This window comes from Anopheles coustani, chromosome 3 (assembly GCF_943734705.1).
Source record: "Anopheles coustani chromosome 3, idAnoCousDA_361_x.2, whole genome shotgun sequence".
Lineage (NCBI taxonomy): Eukaryota > Metazoa > Arthropoda > Insecta > Diptera > Culicidae > Anopheles > Anopheles coustani.
In genome coordinates this window covers 44,692,211-44,717,712 of record NC_071288.1, presented here as the reverse complement: position 1 = coordinate 44,717,712, position 25,502 = coordinate 44,692,211, and the positions used below count along the sequence as shown (strand labels likewise).

Genomic DNA, 25,502 nt, shown 5'->3' with positions numbered 1-25,502 from the left:
TTTCGTTTGCGCAGTTTGTTGGCCCTGAATGACACATTTATTTCACCTGGAGGCGTGATCGGACAAACACCGGGAGATTTTCTTTCCTGGAAAGATAACTTCCGAAACGATAGTCGGCCGACGGAAGGAAATTCGACCTGCGGTGAATGGCGGCCGGACGTTAACAATACAGCTTCCCGTACGGCCAGGCGCCAGTGACCGTCCGGGAAGAAGATCTGTTGACTCACTCCGGCAGCGCTAGTGGTCGGAGGGGGCGACCCAAACCCGGCCAGCTTGAGCTGATCTGAAATAAAAACTGAAAGAACACACTGGAAAGATGTTCTCCTCTGTTGCGTGTCTTCCTGATGGTAAGGGATTTGGCTTCCCCTTGCAGGTTTCCCTTGGCCTGGTTTTATTCGAGTCTTTTTTTTCGTTCGTCCCGGATCTTCTTAGCCCCTAACCATTTGTTCTGTAACGCGCTTATCTTCCGACAGGTCCGGTCCAGTTCACATACCCTCCGCCGGCCATCACCGCAGAGGTCTTTCATGTTTGGTGAGGCTCGTTCCTCGAGGGAAATTATGGTACCATTAGTTACGGGCGGTTTAGCCGAAACGATCGATTACTCGAAGCCGTATCCCGGAGCGGATCTCGGGCGAACAACAATCACTGTATTGTGGGGCACAGCGCGCGCAAAACCTGGGGCAGATTACCAAACATTAGGGGGTGTCCTGTCGTTTTCCGTTACTTTTTTTACCGTCTGCCCACGGTATGGGCTTTCGGTTTTTTCTTTTGGTTTCCTTTCCCGAATGCCCCGTGACAAATGTGAATAGACCGATTACTGCCGCACGCTCGGCGGCGGACATTGCCGAGAGGGCGTAAAGCGAGCTTAAGTTTTTAAGGACGTCTTTCCCACGATGTTCACGGAGGTTGGGGGAATGCAGGTGTAGTTTTATCTCTTGTTAACCGGGGACGGGGCGTACGTGAACAAGAGTTATGAAAGCACAGTGAGAGGCCTCCTACAGGACGTCCCGGAGCTAGCAGTATCATCGGGACCGGGAACCGTAGTACGTTCATAACCGCAATTTCGTTGCCCATTTTCCGGTCCAGTAGCTCGCTTTCCCGGCGAAACAAAACGGTTTTTCGAAATCAGATAAACTGCGACCTGAGGCCGGCGTAAGGAACACGACACTGGAAGTTGGGCGACCCGGATAGGCTCACGAAATACTTACGCCGCTCCATTAGGCGGAACGACTGTTTTGCGCACTTATTTGAATGCTCCAGGTTTTCCCATAAGAGCGGATTTTACCAGCCCCAACTGTAGACGACCAGAGAGAGATCGTTAAGAAGTGCACAAAGTCCTCGAACAAATGAATTGTACCCGGGCCAGGCTTAACCATGGAATGCATACGATCTAGCGAAGGATAAAGTTTTACAGGAGTTCTTTACGTGCCCTGTTCGTACAATCTAGTCTGTCAAATAAAATGTCATTTTTATGTTCAACGCACGGTTCATGTGACAGAAAAAATTCTAAAGGGCGATGAAGGTTAATAAAAAAGTTTGGAATTATGGGAGCTGTTCATTTTATTTAAAGATTATTTTTGTCGATTATGGATGCACACTCCTATTTCCATACAAAGTACTGTAAGTAAAATGGTTCGAGATGTTAGTAGTGTTGTGTTAATTACTACAAATCATAATGCAATTTCAATGTACATTTTCAAATAATGGACCAATTTTATTTACTAAAACTTTTGAGCTCGGCATCAAACATCCCCATAAGAAAAATGAAAACTTTACGATCACTTACACTTTTATGCACAATTTGTTCATGCAATTAAAACGAATCAATTGCAACAAACAGGCATGAGAAATATGTTGCGGTGTCAAATGGAGGGAGTATAAAAAAACATATCAGTAGATAATGTGAACTTGTTTAAATAGAACTAAATTATCTTTAACCGGTATCTTTTTCCATCGCAGGCTAAAAATTTAAAAGCCAGAAGATCACCAAATAGTAAATTACCAATGATAAGCTTGGCCAAAGGTTGTAACTATGCGGACGAACAATAACAACAAAAACCAGCATGTGGCAGTTTTAAATCCTTAGATTAATAAGTATAATCTGATAATCTTTCAATCCACAACAGTTGTTTGTCACAATGTTCAATAGTTAAAGTTGGGATATAAAAATCGTATTAAGACAAAATCTCAGCCCGGTCGACGTCTGGACGGTTGCCATTTGCTAAAGTCTACTCTTTTTATCTCTCGATTACGTGAGTTTTCCACGTGACTTCGAAATTTTTTGCAGTCTTCCGTAAGATGCGACTAAAAAAAAATCAATATAATATCTCAATCTTGTCTACCACGCGTGGAAAGCTTTTTGTCCGTGGCATTAATGTCCTATCAATTCACTCGGTGATCGGGCCACCGGAGAAGATGAGTTTTCGGGACGGAGCAAAAATGGGGCGGTGGCATTAAAACGTCCGCTCATCAAAAAAAGCCCAAACCAGCGGCTGCAGTTTTCTGACGCAATGAAGCAATGTGCGCCTCCCGTGCTCCCCCCGGTAGGACGTGACGGGAAAGCATGAGCGAAAAATGTCTGCAGTTAAATCCGGCACCCCTAGGAGTTCCGCACATTTCCCGCCTCCTCCTTCAAGGGGTTCCACGATTGGGTCATCGAGAGTCATCGAGGTCATCGGAAAGTCTATAATTACTTTGCCACCGTTGACAGATAACCTCCCTGCGTTCACTCGAGGCTCCCGGCGCCAACGACAGCGACCACTAACACTAAAGCATCCTTGCGGATGCTGAAACCCCGAAAATTTACATTGGACCGAGAACAAAAAAAACAAACACCGTTCTCAGTCTGAAGTGGTCGAAGCGGCGTTCGTTTTTCCTTCCCCTTGTTTTCGCTTTGTTTTATTCCCATTACCGAGCATCTGCCGATCTACTCGGTTGCGTGTACTTTTTTTTATTTTTCATTTTGTGGAAGCACCCCCTTGGGCATACGGTCCTCAAAATGGGTCATCGGTCGGGTGCTGAAAGCATCCACTTTTTTCCTCCCCATTTTGCCCGACCATTAAATTTAGTTTTAAGAGCCCCATTTAGCCATTCATGTGCCTTGATTTATGTAACGTGCTCATTGCTTTTTCATTTCCCATCGATCTCCAGCCGGTCCTTGCCCGTCCATGCTATCGCTCCTAATCACTAATGCCTTCGTTCTGGTTCTCTCTTCTCTCTCTCTCTCTCTCTCTCTCTTCCCCACAGGTGAACACAGGTTCATGGACGTTGCCAAATTTTGCTTGTGATTTCTACATAGCTATGGATGTGATATGCTCAACGTCGTCGATATTTAATTTAGTTGCAATTTCAATAGACAGGTAAGTGTGAACTCCAGGATTGGGGGGTGGGTGTTTGCTAAAGGGGCATGGGTTACATCGCTGCCCTCCGGCTCAAATTTCAACCGCACCGAAATCACACTGTGAAACTCTTCCATCTCAACTACATTCCCCACCCAACAGCTCTGTAACCTATAACTTTTCCCACACCCCCCGTGGGTGACGGGTGTTTAAATTTTCCCATTCGATCGCTGCAACGGCCTTCATAACGGCCCGAAGAAGCTGGTTCCGTACATACCCAGTAGGAGTCGACCACCTTCACCGAAACAGTTCCGTATTCCTGCAAATCAGCTCGCCATCCCTGGAGCTCTCTTCGTTGCCGGCCCCGGCATGAAACTAATGGTGGGCGTAATTTATCGTGCTGGGTGGTGCTAACTTTCCTTCAATATTGTGAAATATGAGCTGAACTTGCACATTTGGCAATATGGTTTCGGGGGCCGGCCCAGTGCTTCCACCGGAGGTTGAAATTTATGTAGAAAGGTCGGTCGAGGTAAGAGTTATTGGGTCTGTACTTGACGCCGGCTTTAAAGTGGATGTGAAGTCAAATTAAAGAGACTCACAGAAACATTACCAAAAAAAGGCATACGAAGTTGCCAAAAGAGTCGAGAAACAAATACTTTCTACATTTTTTATGGAAAGTAAATTCAACATAAACTAAATCAAAAAGTGACAGGAAGTGTCCGTTGTACATCACACCGTAGACATACATTCCAGTTTGAATGATATTCATCCAATGAAATGCAATGAATACACCAATTAAATTTCGATTGAGAATTAGCTCCAAGCGTGATATCCAATCCGGTAATGAACCACTAATTACCATCTGTACTTGCAAACATTTTAATTGAAAACATCGACCTAGCTAGCCTTAATTATCTAGTATTATGGGCTCAATATCTCGCCCGGTGCCATGAACCTTTACCGCATTAGATTGCCATAAACTTTGGCAGCAAATCCCGAAAATGCAATGCTTCCGACTGTTCCACAGCCGGGAAGTTGGTCCCGAAGGGAAACCCCGTGCCAAGCTCCACACTTCCACTTCTAATGTCGAAGAGTGGCTTGGAAAAAATGTGTTTACAAATATATAAAGCGGTCAGTGAAGCGGATTGCCCACCTAAAAGCATATAATAGGGGTGGAAAATGGGAAACGGATTATCGTGTCGGTCAGCTTTCTCTCTGCCCACATCGGCCGCTCCGTACCCACACTTCCAAACCACCGATCAATTTCGTGCTCCCATTAACGATCAATTATGCCCGCTCGGTTTTCTCGCCCAACCATTGGGGGGTCGTAATTTACGCTTAGATTATCACTCGTGTTTGCATTGCACAACGATTTGTTTCAATTGTGATCAAATGAATTTTACAACCAGCGAAACCTCGGTACGCAAAAAGCTCCACATTCGTCTTTCGACGTTCCACCGGAATAGCAATTTTCCATTTTCGTAAAACGAGCGACGGTACTGTTTGCGAACGGATCCGATGGTGCCAACTGGCGAGATAGAGCCCGATGCACGTTGGTCATTGGGAGCTACCGAAAATCATGACCCTCCGACGGGAATTGCCTGTGAACAGTTTGTTCTAGTTTAATTGAGCAACACAAAAAGGCGCTCGGTTTGGGTTGGGAAATCGAACGGTAAGTGACTTCACCTTTTGCCCCTTTTTCAAACCTCGGAAGTGCAATTGCAAACTGACTGCTCTGGCGTGTCTTGATCGGTAATTGACTCCATTATCCCACAGCTCGGGTTGGCCTCAATTGCCTTCCTGTGAACCTCCGAATCGAATCCAACCGGTGTGGCGGGAATATTCGATTACCAGTTCGTTAGAACTTTTATGCCTTTGATCCTTTACTACACCACAGTCGGTGAATGTGGTGAATTTTATTTTATTCTTTTACAAACAGCTTTTTTTCCAACGCCAGCCCCGCATCCTGGAATGCTCGTGTTAAACGAACCCGATGCAGCACTGCACACTGTTGACTGGCTGATGGCGCCTAGCGTCACGTGCTGGCGTGCAAAAACACTTCTGCGGCCCGTGTTTTACACGAAAGCGGAAACTGGTGGGTGGTAAGCGTCAAACGGTTACGATCCTTAGCCGTCACTCCAACCACCAAGCCGGAGCGACGTATGCAACGGATGAGCTGAAAATGAAATTCCACCTGACGTGCTCACCTGCGAGGGTATTGTGTTTATTTTGATTCATTTTTTATATGTTTTATAAGCGCAACATGAGAATCCTTTTCGGTTGCATTCGTATTCACCCATCATGGCGTGACACGTCGTAGAAAGAGCCGCGTTGAAAACGATTCTAATTCAATTGTTCGCTGGATGAAACCGTCCCAACATTGAATGTTTGCTCTCGGAGTAGTGACACAGTTTTTGTTTGTGCGGGTGTTCACGGAGATTGCGCCCTGGTTTGCAATGTTTTACTTTAGCAGTAGAAAAATATCGGTACACATGCATTTTTATACACTATTTGCATTGTAAACTTATTTTCTTACATAAAACAAAAACATTGTTTAATGAAGATGCTAACAGATATTTGAAAGCCGCTTCTATTGCATTAAACATGGATTATTATTTAATTTAATTTTTACTTATTTGAATGGAACTGTTGATTATTACAATTTGTTTAGAAAACCCCTACGTTGATATTTATTTTTTTTCCTCGTACCTGACAGACATAAAAGCACTGAGCTTTAGAGCAAAGCTTACAATCCTAACACATAAAAATGCGCATCCCAACTGTCATAATACAATTTAATTGATTGGATCTTTATTATATTGGATTCTAAACTTCTTAAATGCTTATACAAACTTTATTGGATGGAAATATTACTTGTACACCACAAAATAAGTTCGTGAAACACACACATTCACAGTATGTTTTTTTCTGTTTTATGGATTGGATGCTGTGAGCATCCTATTTGTAGGGATGGTACCGTTATATTATTTCAATATTAAACTTAATGGGAATATTTTGGTAACCCTCGTTGAGCCGGGTGGCTTTTAAACATTATGATCGCGTAACGCACGGTTCCCACTGCTATCGCTTTCTCCCAACCCATACAGCCTACCGTATAACGACATCGTTGGGTACCATCGGCGCGTCGATGCTCGCTTTGGATGTGCCGATGGTAAGTGGTTGCGGAGAAAAATTTAATTTAAAATTTGTATTAAAATGTTAAACAAGAGCCGATCGTCGCTCAGTGTTGCCATCTTTTGCGTTATGAACTCGGGAACGGGCGTTGGATACGGTGCACGGAACGGTTGTGAAACCATGTTCGGATCTGTTTAAGTACCAGGTAAAACCACGGCTCTTGTCCAACCAGCTGGTAGCGAGAGTGTCTCTCTAAGGGATGCCCACGGTGTTGGCGAGCTCTGCAGTGTGCAGCCTATGATTCTACAGCACTGCAGTAGAATGCATAATGGAATGCGCTTTATGAGATTGGGATGATACGCCCATGGTTTTATAACATTTTTTTCGCGCATATTGGTTTCATGTAGATGTGATTCCTTCATATCTGATGGGTAAAATCAGAAGAATTTGAAAACAAAAATCAATTAGAAATAATATTTAAACGGGTTAAATTTAAAATAAAATATCTAAAGCTAACGTCGAGTGATGAAAAATGAAATTACTGTTTTAATCATACTATTATTATAAGCTAATGGATATTTACAACATCTTTTACTATGTCGGTATTATAAAACATAAAATATATAAATAAATTAGTTATTTAAACCACCAAACTTAGCATGAGATATTAAAAAATGGTCACATATGATTGTTTAAGAAATTGCTAGGTGTGAAGAGGTTTGTTTTAAAAATATATGGCAATATACCATCCTAAAACAAAATAGAATACACGAAAGAGAACATCTTTTTCAATCACGGTTAGTTTCTCTCAAAACAGTAGTATTTGCGGTTTTAAACAAACGCGTGAGCATGTATTCATCCTTGGGCAATTCGCAGTAGATCCGAAATTGTCGAGTATTTTTCAACCACATTCCTTCTCAAAATAAGTAATACTAGCTTGACGCCCCGGCGTTGCTCGGTGACGAAGGGATTGAGAAAAGAATTATGGTTTTAACTAATACTTGAAAGATATGTTTGAATTTAATGGTTACAATAACGACATATTTAAAATGTTTGATATTTCATCAATTTCCCCGTAATGTATAAACCTATAGGGTAATTATGTTGGATACACCTTGACATTTGTTTACATGTTTGTTTTGTTTGGGTTAGTAAAACTGAGTTTAAATTGTAAAATTTAGATGATTTTATAAAAAAATAGCGATTAAACAAACCTTCATCAACATTTGCAGTACTTTATGTGTGAAAAGTTTCAGAAGCGACGGTTCAGTATTGGTCGAGTTTTTAGTGTACACAAAACTCCATACATAAAAAAAACCTAAAATATGTAGTAGATGACCTCAGAAGAGGCCCAGAGGTATGCGGGAGGTTATTCATACAGGTTAGATTAAGCGTAGTGATGGCAGGTAGCTGCATAAAAAATTGAATCCAGTCAGCATTTTACTCTCCATTACGATGGAACAGTTCCCTCGGCGCTATTCGTAAACGGTATGGCCATTGAATCGAACGTCATATCTATGGGCTTTGGTGTTCCACTAAATCAACGATGCTGGAATGGAAATGAATTGAACGAAGCAATAAATAAACGATTCAAACTGCTACAAATACAAATGTTTTCATCGCACTACGATCTATCCTTTGGTTGTATAAAAAACATGCGCCTTAAAAGCATGTGTACACAAATTAACAAAAACAAGTTGCAAATAGTTGTAGATACGGCTCATACACTAGTTTTATTAGGTCCAAACAATTGGAAATACCAAGCGATATGTGTGAATTGTTTTGGTTCGGTTCACGCTTTCTAAAAACAATGTTCGTAATCGCTGGAATGTAAAAAGGAGGTTTTTGTTAAAATGGAGTTTAATTAAACGCATCTATCACAGCAAAACAACATTTTCAAAATTTATGACTAGCCACCAGACAAACGGTATTTGGTAACATTTTCCACAAATACCTCCACTTGCTACGTTTGCAAAAACATGCTATAACATTCGGTTAGGAGATAACTATTTCACGCTTTTTACTCTACCGAATTTTTGGCCAGGCAACAAAATCAGATGAAATTAACATTCGAAATAATAAGTTTATGCAGCGCACACTGCATTCGCGATGATAAAAAAAGCAATCTTTAATTCGGTTTGCTTGCAAGCTAACAATTTCACTATCACGTTTTCAGCACGTTCCACTCTTTACCTGCACAATAAACCAGTTATGCAAATAGTTGCGATGCATTGCAAACCGCCAACAATGTGTGGGATAAAAAGGAAACAACATATAAACCCGCGCTGTGCGCGTAGCACATGGCAAAGGTTATTGAAATAAAGAGACGGGAGACAAAAACTATGCCTTGATTATTCGCACAACAGGAAAAACTATTTGAACCTCGTTCGCACGTGGAAAAAATGCATTTATTTGTTTTCCTCCTCCGCTGGTACGTTTATGACGGTGGTCCGTGATCTCCGGGGAGTAGCAACGACCGGCGAACACCCGCTACTGTAAACAAAAGCACACGAGACTGCCACATAAAAATGGCTTCCACGGAGGGGTGGAATAAAACCAACTCTCCGATAAGTTTTCCCCCTCGTGATGGAACGGTCGGATGGGGAGATAAATCGGGCTAATTGAAATAATTCCCCAGCCTGGCCGGAGCGCTCCATAAAGTGCCGTCAAAAACGACCCCACAGGACACAAGCGGGTAAAATGTCACGAGTTGTCACGGACTTGCCGCTACAATGCTGCCAAGCCGCCGAGCCGTAAATCCCCCTCCCCTCCCCTCCCACCCCGTTGCGAGACTCTAACCCTCGATGGTTCGCCCGGCTCACGATTGGCTTCGTGATTTGCGCATCGGTGACGGCGGCAATGTGCAAACGTTGCATCGCCCGGTGGGTGCATTCACTCGTAAAAGTTACAGATTATGTTGATTTCGAAACAAAATCGTGCTTCGCGAGCGAACGAAGGATAAGCGGGCGATGCCATGCTGTTCGCTGCCGAAACATTGTGTTGCATTATATTGCGTTCCCTGGGAGCGCCTGGGAATGGTTTGGGTCATCTCGGACGTACATTTTTTCCACTCATCTGTATTTATTTGTTCCCAAAGGACAACCGGACGCAGAAACATAAAAACTGGTCGAAAAAGTAATACTTTGAGCCGGCCGTCAAACCCAAAACCCAAAACACGCGGACCGGACCCTCTCCCGGCAGAACGCAACAACGTTCGGCGAATGAACAGATGGAGATAAACTTTTAAAATATGCTTACCAAAAACACAGCATCCTTTCGTCTCGAGTGTTTTGCAGTTTTGTCAATTTTTTTTTTTTGTTAGTTCCCGAGCTGCACAAGCACCTGCTTCTCAAGCGTTGCATTCGAGTTTGGCAGCAATTTTATGTTGCTTTCGTGATGCGCTGCAATCAGTTAGATGCACCGATGCAAAGCGGAGCACTCGGAAACTCCCGGCGATTCACTAAAATCCCCAACATTTATTTCGCTCGAAAACGATGTACGAAATTGTGCGATAAAATTTACGACGGCACTGTATGCGGCTACCAACAGTTTGGGACGGGTTGGTTTGCGCCAAAGTTAAGTACTGGCGGAGTAACATCGCTAAATAATCCACGAACAAATTGGAGCGGACAGGACAGCGATTCAGGATACTTTGTGTATTACACTGTTGAATACACTGAGGATTTTTTTAGATCTGCCACATCAGCTTTAAACGTACACGAACTGGAAGAGTCTCTGAAACATGCTTTAAGTTTTTGCTGTTGATCAGAGGAGTTTCTTGCATTGAAAATTCAGACCTATAGTGGCCACTTTGTTTTGGTTGAACTCAGAGTCAAGTTGAAATATTTCCATACGTGGTTTTCAGTTAAGATCTTTATGTATCTTTGGATTCTACTATAATAATGTGTTCAAAAGTTACAAATCATTCAGTTTAGAATAAATTTATTTAGCACAAACTTAGATAGACTAGTTCAAATTTGTAACAAACATTTTGAAATTTTCCAGTACCTTGTAACTTACAAGGTACAGTACCAAATTTTCCAGTACCTTGTAACTTACTATGAATGTATAGAAAAATTAGAAAAGTTTTTTAGAATAAGTTTTGTTGCTCGCTTGTGAATTTTACTTTGCTCCATGTATCTTGCTTTAGAATGATCTGTTTGGCTACAGGTTTTCACATAACTTCTTCGTCTCAAACCATTAATAAATAAATCACAGAGTATTTCAACAACTAAATAGAAATGTTTTGTTACATGAAGGACAGTTATACATCATTTGTTACTTATTTGTTATCATATTTTCAGGATATACTATGTTCGAAATCATCTGTAAAATAAATAAATTTAATCCTTGAATACTAATCTGGCAAAGAAAGGGAACACCACGGAGATTAGAGATTTATAAACTATATTTACTTTTTCCTTGTTTGTGCATTTTCTTGTGTAAATTTGATTGCAATTTTTATTAAATAACACTGTAAAAACTATCATGTTAAAACAAAGTATAAACCTTCAACCAACTCTTATTAGTCCAGTTGAGCTGAGTCCTTCTCAAAACCGCAATTCTCAAACTTATCCATCACACAGTTGTCGTCCAGTTTGGCCAATGTAGGCTTGACATTAGAGAATGAAAAGAACCTCACTTGCATACCCGGTAGACGCATAAATCAATCGGTCAACTTGATTAAAAACCGACCGCCAATCGATGAACCTTTCTCGGCCTGAACGATTGTCTCTTCGGTCACAGAGCGACCCATTGCTTCAGGAAGTGAGTGATTGATTACTTCACATCGTTCGAAAAAGAAATACAAAAACACCCTTAGTATACCGGAAGACTATCCAAAAATAGTTCATTGTAGGGCTACGGAGTTCAAAAGTAGCAACTTTAGATCTAACAAAGATATACGTACGTTCGATCCTTCTTTTCTTTGAGATGATGTTTCCGTTAGGAACATAATTCAGTACAACACGATACTGGTGGCCTCTGTGGTTCAAAATGTTGAATAATTTACGAACACTCGTCTTGGGACGACTCCATTTAAAACAATGTCTCAGGTCGAACGAAATGTCAGAAGAACGACCCCAAAATAGCCCAGCTTTCCGTACTGTAGAAAATTATTGGAAATTGTCCCATCATAACCATAGAATTTCTGACGAAGCTTTCGTATTCTTGCAGCACAACTTAGACCGGCTGACGGCACTATGGTTTCTGAACGAACAATCATTTTCCGTTCTTACCGACAGCCGGTAGAATGATAGATGACCGAGTGTGATGTCTCTTCCCAAATTGCCATATCTGTCGGATATGGTCAATTCGTTTCTTTCGTTCGTCATTCATTTGTACGCTCTGGTAATCGGCAGTGGAATATTGGGCACCAATCATCATTTTGGCTTGTTTATTTTTTCTTAGTCACCATCGGGCCATTGTCCTAACTTGGTACCTGAGTTCGGAGTGTATTGTATTATGTGAAAATGTATAAGCAGCTCCAATTCATACAACATCCAAGAGAGCTTACAATTTAGAACAATGGAGTTGGAACACCTCCGAGTCAACGAAAGTAGCATACTTTATCCAGCGTCCCAATGGTATATTTGACTTTTGTTTATTTGTCGTATATTGTTCAAATTAATGGGTACGGGTACAAGTGTCCTCTGTAAATTTTCCGTTGAAAATTTAACAAAACGGTGATCTAAAGAATCAACGTGAGCAACTCAAGTGTGGGAATGTGATCGATTTATTTCTATAGTTATCTTGAATCAAAGCAAAGAACATGATCATGGAAGCAGTGGCGGATCAAGCTCTTTGGAGGCCCTGAGCGGAATTGTAGTAGAGGCCCTTCAAATTATAACTCATTGTAAAAATACAGACTATCGAGCCATTGTGGGCGGGCGGGTGGGCGGGGGGTGGGGGGTTAGCTTGACATAACCACTTCATCGATAACAAATTAAGAATTACATTTTATTTCATTTTTTAAGAAAATGTATAAATTGATTTGGTTCATGTTGCAGTTTCATGTTCTTTCTATCATCATCACATATTGCATATAGTATTTTAAAAGGTTTTAAAACTGGCTCGTACAAAGTACGAATAGATGAACTGTATTGAACTTTCAACAGTAAATGTCATCCTCATAATCTGCAGGCTTTTTTCATTACGTGGTAAATGAAAACATCGGAAAAGATTAGTTGTTGGAAAGTTGAAACAATTATTTTAGTTTCTTGTTTGCTTTCAGACATGGTAGTTGTTTCTGGCTCCAGGATCTCCGGTGCTCTAAAGACGGCTGAAGAGTTTGCATTTTTGTTGTCAACCAAGTTCAAACTGTTTTAAATCATCATAAATTTATCCAAAGCATTTTCTTGAGAATGAAAAAAACTTCTTCTTTCTTAATTTTCAACGGTTTACTGATCCACTTTCAAACCGCTTAATTTTAGTCGCTTGTTTTGCGTGATTTTGAAGTCGTTATTAAACTTTTATGTCGCTAACATTTATCAAACTGAACATAGTAACATGGTAATTTCTAGCAAGAATTGCAAGAACTCTTCGCTTCTATCGGTTGTTTGCAAACACGAGCTTGGTTAACTCTCATTTATGTAGTATGTTTAATAGGGTTCCCTGACTGGCGAGGCTCCCCTGACCGGCGAGGTCCCCCTGACCCCCTGACCGGCGAGGCCCCTGGCGGCCGCCAACTCCGCCAATAGGTTAATCCGCCACTGCATGGAAGAGAAAGGGTTGAATTCATAATGAATTGATTAAGTAAAACACTCGAGAGTGCTCAAATATTACTATTGGAATATTAATTTTCTTAAATAATATTGTGCTTTTTAAAAAAATATCATTATGGGACTGCTTTCTCCCGAACCAATTAAGCTATAACAGTCAAAAGTCTTCCGTACATTAAAGTAATTCATATTGCTGCAAACGTAGTTAACAATCAATGCCAAAAACTAGCAATAACATAAAATTAATTAACATTCCTCTGTTATGCTTCTCTCTCGACAGATATATTGCGGTGACGCAGCCAATCAAGTACGCGAAGCATAAAAACAGCCGGCGGGTGTGTCTGACGATCCTGCTCGTGTGGGCGATATCGGCCGCAATCGGATCACCGATCGTCCTTGGACTGAACAACACGCAGGACCGTTTGCCCGCCCTCTGCGTGTTCTACAATACCGATTTTATAGTGTACTCGTCCCTAACTAGCTTTTATATCCCGTGTATCATAATGGTCTTTTTATACTGGAATATTTTTAAGGTAAGTACACGCTAGAATCAGCAGGGCAGTAGTTCAATACATTAAAAAAAATGCATAAAAAGAAACTTTTAAAGATGTTTTCTTGGTATACTACGTGTGCGAGAGAAAGCAAACTTGAATCCTCATCAAACAAATAACTCAATAGTGTCTTTCAATGTCCACACATTTTTCCACACAATTAGTAATGTTTTGGTTCAAATTGAATATGTCATGAATATGAATTAAATTAGAAAGAGGGTAAATCAACGTCCTCGTACAAAGAATAACACAAGCCACAAACCATGCACATTTTTCCCAGGCAAACCAATTCTCGAATGGTTTGGTGAAAAGCAGCTAAGACTCTTGGCCAAAAACACCACTCAAAGGCCCACAAAAACAAGCCACAGCGTCAGCGCCAGACTGGACCCGTAACGAGTCGGACGTGTTTATATGTTAGCAATTTTTCATCGGACTATGTTCCGCTGATGTTAAAGAGTCCTTTCCGTTGTTCGTTGCCAGCTGGTTGCTGTCGCAAGGAATTTGTCATGCATTGGCAAGCGGAAGGATGAAAAATGGTTTGTGGGCAACCGTAGATCTGGGACAAACCAAACATGGGTGGTGCACCTCTCTAGGCGGAAGCGGAACAAATGAACTTTTCGTCGGCATTATGACAGGCTCGCCGGCGCAAGGTGGAAAAAGTCAGCGGGAACGTATCACACCCTTGCATCTGCCAAGCAAATGACGATAGCAAATGGAAAAAAAAACCGGTACGGAAAGAATGGAACAAAAAAGGTGCAAAGCAAAACCAGCATTTCCCTGCAACCCGGCATTGCATAAACACCTACCATTTTTCATACGCCCCGTGCGGAGAAGTGCGGAAAAACAAACCGTACGAAACGTAAACCTTTCAACAATAGGAACGGCTTCCAGATTTCCCTTCTTGCCTTTCGGCACGATAATGTGCTGCCGGTGGGGGAAATAGAAAATAAAGCAATTTACAATATAACGATGGTGGAGTTGTTTGAAAAAAACAAAACCCACGCAAACCACATAATCTGATATTTGCCATAATTTATAGCTCGCCATGCAAATTCTGTTGCTTCGCAAGTACGCATCGAAATAAGTCACCAAACGAAATGCGAGATGGAGAAACCAGCTACACCCCGGAGTACGGAGTTTGGCGTATCTTTATTTTCGTCACAGCACACGCAACCGGGCACAAAAATGGCACCATGTGGCTGCTCATGACAGGCACGATCTGTTGGGTTGCTTCTTTTCTTCCGTGCCTCCGTTTGAGACCATCGTCATGAAGACGTTTAGTGAGTCCCATTTGAATACTAGACCAGGGCATACCGAGGATTGGAGTGTTAGCAATAGGAAGCGGTCCTAAGTGAAATAAACAATGCCACACGCGCACACCATTCCCTTCCTCGGGCGTCGTTGACTTTCCTTCGCCTTCCGTCAAGCTCGATGCACGAAGCGGGCCAAAACAACTCGACAGAACCATCCGTACGACTTTACGTACATTGTAGATAGTTTATGAATAATAAAATTTCAATTTAAGAGGGTAAACTAGTGGCAGTTTGTTTGGATGCGTGCGTGTGACTGTCTGTTTGTGTGTGTGTGTGTGTGTACCAAACCTCCTTCCACCACTCAAGGATTTCATGACGCGAACTCGTATCCCCCTGATTTAGGGATGGTTTTCGCGTTTCGTTTCGTTCTGGAAATGCTTCCGAACCGCGACACGTCTAGCGCTGTTGATATCATGTGGCCCGTCTGTCCAACCCCCAAAGTGTTTTCCACTTTCTGCTCGCCCTCCGCACCTTCCCGGGCCCGTGAGGATAAGCTTTCTTCCACCGTTTCTGCCGCCAAATGGGGCGCCGGGCCTCCGTTTCGGGCATGAAATATTTATGTCAGTGAAGTTTGCCGACGATAGTTCGCAGATTGAATAAGATGCCTCCGCGTGTGTCCTCACTCCAGCGTTCGAGCCGTTTCTTGGAGGGATGGTCGGACGTGGCGGCTGGTAGTGGAACATGTCAAACACGACAAATGTACCGAACTCGTTCCGCTTGTTGCTTTAATGAGCGGTAATGGTTTCGCTAGCAGAATTTCATTAAGTCATGCAGCTGTAACACACGTGTTGGGAAAAGATGCTCTTAGTGTGTTGCTTCTTCTTGACTTGGGTCGTAAGAATATTTATAGGGAATCATTTTGTCATTCAAAAGTCGAATTGTAAATAAAGTCGAATGTTGTCTAACAACATATCAAAACTAAGTTGGAAAAGTCAATAATTTCCATGTAAATAGAATTATTAATTTCGAGCCAGAGCAGATTTTCTTCAATATTATAAAAATCTAAGACATTAGAAAAATGAGGATACAAACTCAATAATTCAAGAAATCACAGAGGAAAAGTTTATTTTATTGTGAACAAATTAGTTCAAAACGTATTAATAAAAAGACAATTTGATTGTTTTAAATGATTCATAACAATGGGTTGTACAGGACAAATAAGTTCTTATCGAGATAGTAGATTTTGCTTTTTTCAAATTTTTGAATTGATTGTTTTACAAACATCTAGCTTCTGTTTCAATCCAAATTTAAGAGCTATTATGCTGGTTACCTACCTCTACAAAAAAAAAGCCTAGTCCTTGTAGGACTGGTTATCTAATTTTGAGCTATTAACTCAATTAATTCAATTGCTCCATCAAACAATCTATTCGTACACGTACGTGTCCAATTAATATTATTATTCATTCACGGGATATCTCTGTTTAACAACGTACTCCCATCGAAAAATATATTACAATAAATATTTGGAGAATCTCAATCATAAACTATAACCATAGAAAACATATCATATAATAGCTAGTTTTGTTTTATACTATCAACTCGTCTCAATTCTTATACGCTGCAACGTATCGTTGTTTTCCTTCTTCATAATTCATCTACTTCAATGAAGGCGCTGAGGACGCGAGCGAAAAAGCAACGAGCAGCCCGGAAGCCGCACCTCTCGGAGATCACGGCCGGCGGAAGCATCATCGAGAACATTGCTCAAACGAAGCGCTTGGCGGAAACGCAGCTGGATGGTAGCACGCGCAGCGGCTCGAAGATCCTGCCGGACGAGGAGCGGCCAACCAACACGGCGTCGGGCTCGAACGAGGAGGACGACGAGAACGCCGGGTAAGCTGTTGGCGTTGCCGAGACGCCATTTTTGCGCCTTTCCTTTCCACACGCTCCGCTAGTGGATGTTTTATTAGCAAACTAGCGATCCTCCAGCTGAGGACGTCATAAATTTTATGCAATGCACTGATCTGCCACCCAGCTAGTGTAGAGTTGTTCCTGTACGTGTGTGTGTGCCTGTGTATGTAGTTTTGCTTTTGGTGTCCACAGCATGACAGTTTTTCGGTTTGTGTTTTTTTGTTTTCGTGATGTGCATGCATTTTTACAAATCCTCAAACGTTGGTTCGCTGCTGAAAAGTGCATGAGTTGAACGGGTCGGTTTTGCTACGGATTCGAGGAAGCGAATGGGTGTACAACAAGTCACGGATTCTAATACTGCCCCCTGGTGTATGCTTTGGACATTTCCGATTCGGCAGCTTCACCAGAGATTTGATTGATGCAGTTTGATGCACTCTTTATTCATGGAGCATCAACTGACATGCATGAAGAACTGAACGCATTTCTAAATAGTTTCTAGAATAAAGAATAGGTTTAGTTTTTTTTCTTTACTCTTTCAGACATGTGAGATAGTCCAACTGCTGGTCTTATTAAAATATATTGTTAGTTTTTTACTTCAATTCCGTTTTTTGTTTTGAGTTGATGCACTTACATTTAAATATTAATTTAGCATAAGAATACTGTGGCTTCATATGAATCTTCGTTAAACTTACATTTTCTTTTATTTAGTGCTTCAGATTTTGGGGATGCAATTTGAATGCCATATGTTTGGTCGTGCAATCTGATTATTTATTCGATCTTAATGCCTGCCAGTCTTGAATGTACGTTATGCCTGTGCATCTGCACGTTGCAGGGAAACATCTCTCGCGTCTGCCCCGTTTCTTTGCTCGATTAGTTCTATCCATGGTTTCATACACAGCGTCTCCGTGGCTGCCTGAAACTGCTTCCGTTTCACTGTGGCAACTGCTGTCATAGTGCTAACTATCATTAATCATCAACCGTTGCGGAAAATAGTTGCAACGGCTCCAGCAGATACCGGCCATAGCTGGGAAACTCTTCGACTCAACACATTTGCGGGATGATAATTCATTTCTCATTGGTCGCTTCACAGGTCCCCTGACATTGACGACTGTCATGTGATTGTGAACGATAAATCAACAGAATTTATGTTGGCAACGGTCGTGGAGGAGGCGGGAAAGTATGTGTTCACCATCCACCGTCCATCGATTGTCCCACCCTTTCCCATCATTGTTTTTTCCCTTCGCTCTTTCCTTACCTTTGGTGTTTGTGCGCTCTACTGTGTCCTTTTCCGAGTAGTGTGTTTGGTTTAGTTTTTATTTGTCAATGGAAAGCAATACCCCGCGCCATCAATAAATTGTAGCAAGTTTTGTTTCCTACTCCGTGAAAACGAGGTAGAAGAGGCCTCGGTAAGCTCAGTGGCGTTAAATGTCGATCCAAATAGGACAAATGTACATGTTTTCGTTGCTTTACACACTTAAATTAAGTCACTTTAATAAACAATGTAAGCATAATTGCAGCTTCAATAAAAATACTATTTGTTTGATTTTTTACACTTTTGAATTTTGTAATCCACACGTTGCTTTTGTGCTGTCCTCACGTCGGACATATTTGGTGCAAAGGAAAACAAGAAGTTTAAGCAAAAATAGTATCACACGCGAACGTAAATTCAACCATGACACCATCACCATTTCAATGTCCGGCACTCGATGTACGCGCTGCTCGTTGTAGTTGTTGTACACGATGATCCATTCGGGTGTTGCGGGTAACGGAAGCCTCCCCCCGAGCGGGGGGAGCGGGAATTGTGACACTGCCAGCGCCAAACAGTTTCTCACGCAAACACTAATCGGTGCGGGGGTTTTTTTCACCATCCAAGTTTCTCGACGTCTTCTTTCAGCGTGGTGGCTCAGATCACGACCACGCAACAGGTACCGTCCGACCCGAACGGGAACCACGACTCCGGCTACGCGCCCTCCAGCATTGCCGACGCCCTGGCGGTGACTGCCACCCCACCGGAAAGCCTCAACGTGGCGGCCGCCACGGTGATTGTAAATAAGAGCGCCACCATAAGGAGTAGGAACGGTTCGCCCCGGAAGGAAGTCAGGTAAGACGGGGCGGGTTGGAAAAGGGTTTGAGTCCGGGTCGCTGGGAAGACTTTCCGCTTCACCGGACTGGTCCATCGGCGTCCCGGACCAGAACGCGGCGAACGTTTCTCTCTAATTTGCTTTTCTGTTTGTCTTCGGTCCAGCGTAACCCTGAAACCCCTATCGTTAGTTAGATGCGGTGTTCAAACGACCCTGGCACTCAATCGGAACGACTCGACGCTCTCAACGAACTCCCGGGACAGTTCCCGGAAGGACAAGAAGAACACACAAGCGTCCAGGTATGTTGTATACTCCTTCTCCTCCTTCTCCTTCTCTTCCGTAACTGCTACCCAAGAGAATTTAAAATGTTGGCGATATTTGGTCTCTGTTCCAATGTGAGGAAACAAGCGAAATGGGCTAAAAAGTAGCATTTGCAAACGTTTTTCCATACAAAAAACATGAAACAACAATAAAAACATAAGCAAACATTCTGTTACAGCACTTTATTCGAAAAGATTTTTTTGTTTTATTCTCAGAAACATAAACATAGTTTTAATCACTCAAGTCAAAGCGACTTGCACGAGTGACAACATCTATGTTAGACCTAAAAATCAGTTGATTCACACAAAAAACCAATACTAAATAGGTTTCGTATGTTTGAAAATAACGATTGATTTATGGATGTATTATTATGTTGCTTAGTTTTCGTTTCTGGAGTTATAGAGGATTTACGAAACAATTTTTTTTTTAAATTTAAGCATTTGTCTAATTTGATTTGTTTTAATCACAACACATTAAGGGTAAAATTAAAAAGAAAATGTGTACTTACTATGAAATTTAATTTGAAATTTTCCAAAGTGATTGGATCAATGTTGTGGTAGCAACTGCTTAAAAAACCTTTTTATTTTTTGTATATCGATTAATTACTCAACCGTAATAGACTGAATGGCCAAACAACGGTAATCTGCTTCACTCGTGGTGATCTCTTAAACATTGGACTGAGACAAAATAGTTTATTTACCATTATCAAACAATATTTATTGAACGGTGAGAAACCTAACCATCCAAAAGATTTCGTATCGATGATTCTTCGATGAACGTCCATAAAATGGTGTTAATTGGACACCAACCATAATTAAAATTGCATTCAAAGTGATGGAATTATAAACCGATGTAACGAACGTTTGATTGAAAGTTGTCACGCCAGTAAGTCACACGCCATCGTGTGCACGATTATTCGATTGATAACAAGTAACCGAACCAAATCGAAAAGCGCTCAACATGTGTCAACCACCAGAGCAATATTGCTTTGTCGGATTGATTGAAACAAATTGCAAATTGAATAAAAGCAAATTGAATGAAGCGGTGTTCACAGCATCCAAAATACTAACGCTTGTGAGTGAACGAGGTTCTTTTTCCCATATTTTTGGCTACGCCGCTGATGAACGCTCGTCATGTAATTTATTTTATTGTGTCACAAATCACAACTGAGTCATTTTTGGTTTTTTTTCGTTATTTCATTTCTGTACGGAAAACTTTACACCGAACTCGTTAAAAATATAACACCTTCACCGGGTGGGGGATGCACCTTGGACGGTTATTGCAGTTTGGGTGGGAAAAACTCTTGAATAAATTATGACTCGTCGCTCAAACAAACTTGTAGCCAAAATGCAAAGTCTGTCTTGACGAGGCTGAAATAGGCTTTCCTTACCATCCGGTTGGTAATCTGCAGCGTAATTCATCGTACGCTGATCGTGGGTGTGAGGAAAAAAGCGGCCCCAAATCCTTTCACTAATCCGCCCCTACACTTCATCCGGTTCGCGGAAAACTTGAGCAGTCTCAAGACCCAACCCGGTAGGTACTTTCGACGCCACCATCATCGTTGCTTTTAATGGGTTGAAGAAATTTAGTGTTATTGCAGTGGGGACAATTTCCGCTACCTCACGAAGGACACCATTGTTCCCCGTGTCCCTCACATGACCCCCTCCAGCATCCTCTCGGTACCGGCAGAGGGGGGATGGGATTGGATTGTACGGCGTTCCTACCTTAATAAAAATAATAATGAAAATTTTGTTAAATTACTGGAAAATTTATCTGCGAGTGATGAAATTTCCATGATTTGTAGCGGGTGGCGCATCTCATTGCCGAAGCCGCTGGTATCATCGCGTGGCGGCCTTTTTTAACAGCTTTCGGTCGGGCCGGAAGATGGATAATCTTCCCGTGTTGCTTTATTTTATTTTATTTCAGTTTTTTACCTTCGTAGCAGTTCTTTTCCTCCCATCGAAACGATCGGCTAGGATGGAAGTAAAATGACGAACAGCCGCGGTGCATTATGAGCCGTTCCAGTTTGTGGCACATAAACCGGCAGACTGTGTCACATTTGGTTACCGCGCGCGCGAGGAAAGTATGTCGCGGTTTTTGTCCCTTTTTGCGGAATTTAATGGAAAAATTGAAAGAGAAAGATGAAGCGTGCAAAATAAAATATATTCCGGCGAGAAGTACCTTCACACCCCGAAGGAAATCGACCGGTCTCTGGTGGAAAGGTGTAAAACATGCTTCACGGTGAGACGAATTCGCCTGGAAAATGTTTTCCTCCCCCAAAAACGGGGTCGACATTGTTTGTCACTTGTGCCGCCAGCGTGAAGTGGCAAACAATAAAATGCAAACAAGCACCGTAGGATCAGTCGGGTTTAGTTTGTACCATACCGAACTGGTCCGAAGTAATAATGTTCCCTACCGGCCGTTAGACCTTTGCCCTTTAACCCGACCATCGGTGGTCGTGGTGGTCCAACAGTGCCGAATCTCGCTCCAGGGACACTTTTTTCAGCGATGCTTAAAACGAAAGAATAAACAAGCGTTTTTTACTATCACGCAGCCTCCCGGGTCTTATTTCAGCGCGCTTTATTGCGTGCTCGCAACCGCGATCCGGCCCAGCCATCAAATTATAATGCATTTTTATTTATTCGAAACGCGCCCCACCTGACCCCTTCCCCCCACTCCCGCTGTCAATCGAATATTGGAACAACGCCCGGAGGCCGTCAGGTGGGCACCCGAATGAAATGAAATCATTTATTCATGATGGCTCTCCTGGCAAAAAAAAAGACGTGCACCAGGTGTAACGGGTTTTAATTTTGCACGGGAAAGGAAAACAAATAACCGAGGGTCCGAGTGCAAAAGACCGCCTCCGTGCAGAATGGTGCACGTGTGTGGCCGTTACGTTCCACTGCATCGCTTGACGTCATCCGGGGGTAAAGTGTGAAGCCGATGGTCGATGTTGTTAGGACGAATCTCCGGTGGGCCACTCGGGACGCCACTTCAGATCCTGGACACTCGAAACGACGCCTCCGACAGCTGGTCCGCACATATTCAAAGGGTTTCGGGAAATGATGCGTGGATATACTGCACTTTGCCGGTTCATGGACGGAATTCGCTGCTTTTTCAATACTTCGGCCGTTAAATGCGTGCGGCTGACAGCCCGTTCGCAAACGATAAGTGGTTCTTCTGCCGGCGTATGACAAAGACGCTACACCACTTCAAACTTCGTAAAGGTCAAACGGACGGTTTGGGATTCATTCGCACGGTAGGTGAGTTTTCCCGCACGACCCGGTGATGGTTGTTTTCAGTGCCTGAAAGGATACTTTTTGATTTCGTCCCGTTATGGGTTTTGCTTATACATTCGGGACTGCTTTATATTGCTTGGGCGTTCAGTTTATGATGGAAGATAATTTTCCGCTGGGGGCTGGGAACAAGTCAACTCGCTTTTTTCATATCCTCAGAGGTGCTTCAAATCTCTGGCAAACTCTTACGACTGAAAGGTTGGTAGGGAAATATATTTCATTGGATTTTTAAATTGAAAATGGACCAACCAACCATCGGCCTGCTCTATATATACCTCAATAAAAAGCCATAATTTTGAACAAAACTTATAATATCGTTATGACTAGTTTTACGACAGCTTGCCGAGAACTGATAAACAAGATTCTGATCCACCAAGTTGTATAACTTTGCCCTCGTTGCCTCGCGTAAAGCTTCTCATTCAATCTAAAACTTCTCGCGTAACCAATGGCAACCAGGGGAGGTCAAAGTCTGTCTGGAAAAGTTTTTCCAAAGCAGGAGATGAAATACCACTAGAGAAACCTTCTGAACGGTTTGCCAATTCGATTGTGTACACCGTCCACAATTATACTTCCAACCGAAAGTCACATTTTTGCTCGGCCAATTCTCAACCGACGCCATCCAAAGGAAGCCATTCAAACGGTGAACGGAGAATCCATGGCAATTTCTGTGAAACTATTTTTGGTCGCTTTTAGGTGATTTCCTTCCTTCCTGCCTTGCTTCTTGCGCAGGCTATTTTGTTCGTTTCGAATGTAGCTTTTTCTTTGTTCACTTATTGTTGTTCTTACTTCACCCACAGGTTCACCATCTACAAAGTAAACAAGGCGTCGAAAAAGAAGCGCGAAAAATCCTCAGCCAAAAAGGAACGAAAGGCAACCAAAACATTAGCTATAGTCTTAGGTAAGTGTGGAAAGCTTGTTATAAACTATTATTACTTATCAATAGCTGGTTTTCACTTAGAAATAATTTACGGAAAACTATAATCTATTAAGATCCCATGATATGAATTCTCCAGCAGTATCGTGATGTTAACAATTTATTAAAGAGTCATGTAACGAAAGCATAGCTAAAATAAAGGAAAATTTAACTGGCTTGAGTAAAAATGTTTTTTAACGCTGATTGTCAAGCTTGAAATATTTGTCAAGCACGAGTTGAATTTGGGAGCCGAAAATGTACAGACGTGTCCCATTTCACGCTGTACGTGTTGACATCAGCAGCATGTATGATTTTCGATTTTTTTATCTCAAGTTTTGAAGGCGAAGGAATATGAACCAACGAATGGTGGGCAGAGACTCTGTGGCACGTAAGCGATACATTTGGCTAACAAGCTGCAAGAAGAATAAAACGCACACAGAAATCAAAACAGAGACGGTACACTCTTGGCAAGAACGAACACAAACAGTCTGCACTTCGTTAGTATCCTTAACACTTCGTCAATCAGCAACGTGATTTTTTTGTTTAAGCATCATAGCAAAGGCAATGCTCACCAGCTTGAAACAGCTCCTATCAAAGTGTCTTAGATGTGCGAAGCGGTTAGGTTCCTTTCTATAAAATAGAAGAATGTGAATAGTTTATAATTGTTTCAATAATACCCAGCAACAAAACAGTTTGCTGTGGAATGTTTAATGTGCATGATAAATATGGTTTATGAATTTATTATTGTACATGAGCTACTGCAGGAAGATGTTTGCTTACTAATCATTTTATATTTTTTTGGTTGTATTGAAGAACGTTAAACCTCTTTTAAAAGTAAAACATGATTATAGTAAGGTCAAAAATGATCGACGTCATTGACTTCATAAGAAAAACCACTAGGTTTAAAGGCATAATTTACATACTGTTATCTCTCCCTTCTTGCAGGTGTATTCCTATTTTGCTGGGTACCATTCTTCACGTGCAACATCTTGGACGCAATGTGCGCGAAGCTCGAGAAGGACTGCCGGCCGGGCGTGACGGTGTTCATTCTGACCACGTGGCTCGGGTACATGAACAGCTTCGTCAATCCCGTCATCTACACCATCTTCAATCCCGAGTTTCGCAAGGCGTTCAAAAAGATCATGCACATCGAGTGAGTGGGACGGATCGGGCCGGGCGCTCACGCGGACGACGACGAGGGTGGAGGCGCTCGGGAAACGGTCGTCCAACGTTCCGGACGGTGTGTGGCGGTCGAGCGAGGCGCCGCCGCCCAGCGACGGACCGTCACGTGGAGCTAGCCGGAAGCGTGCGTCGAGCTGGCGGACGTCACCGACCGTCGCTCGAACGACTCGAAGCGGGATCAGGGCCGAACGGGGACCGCGCCCGGCCGAGGGAAGCCAATGGACCAACGTGTGACCAACGGGGGCCGGGAAGGGCCGGGTGTGCCTTGCAACCGACACGACCCGAGAGTGAAAGGTAGGGAACCGTTCTATTTTTTCGCTGCCAACCATCGCCGGGCGGTGGAGAACTCACCCGAGATGGACCGGAGGCCTGTGGTGGTGTAGGTGGGCACGCTGTTTCCTCCACACCCACCCGGAGAGGGAGACTCTGACGTGGGCGAAGGCTTACTTCGCTACCCGGAGACACTCGTTGTGCCGGACGTAGTTCGATGTAGATACTATTTATTCCTAATCCTGACATGCTGCTGACATTCCTCGACTGTGGAAAGACTGCATCCAGACCTACAACGCTGCCAAGATGAGAAGCAAGAACGTGTTCAATCTGCACACTCAATCACACTTACACACACACATACAAGGAAATTTAAACAAGCTGACCCACATAACGACATGACGATACACAGCTATTGACTACCGGTTTTCAGTTGAAGCCAATAAATCCTTCAATTTTCCCGCCAGACCACAAACCACTACCAAATCGGTAACCAATGGCCACGGTAAGAACATCGGATCGGAATCGGTAGTTG

At 42.6% G+C, this 25,502-nt stretch overlaps 1 protein-coding gene across 1 annotated transcript in view; it reads left to right on the top strand.

The window, feature by feature from the left end:
- Positions 1 to 24,672, top strand: part of LOC131261905 (dopamine D2-like receptor) — a 98,452-nt gene extending 73,780 nt beyond the window's left edge. Inside the window, exons 3-10 of the mRNA XM_058263765.1 lie at positions 3,247 to 3,359; positions 13,473 to 13,725; positions 16,666 to 16,886; positions 17,995 to 18,081; positions 18,799 to 19,005; positions 19,150 to 19,284; positions 23,400 to 23,500; positions 24,461 to 24,672. Coding sequence (XP_058119748.1) covers positions 3,247 to 3,359; positions 13,473 to 13,725; positions 16,666 to 16,886; positions 17,995 to 18,081; positions 18,799 to 19,005; positions 19,150 to 19,284; positions 23,400 to 23,500; positions 24,461 to 24,672 — 1,329 coding nt within the window. The remainder of the gene's footprint in view (positions 1 to 3,246; positions 3,360 to 13,472; positions 13,726 to 16,665; positions 16,887 to 17,994; positions 18,082 to 18,798; positions 19,006 to 19,149; positions 19,285 to 23,399; positions 23,501 to 24,460) is intronic.
- The last annotated feature ends 830 nt before the right edge of the window (positions 24,673 to 25,502 follow it).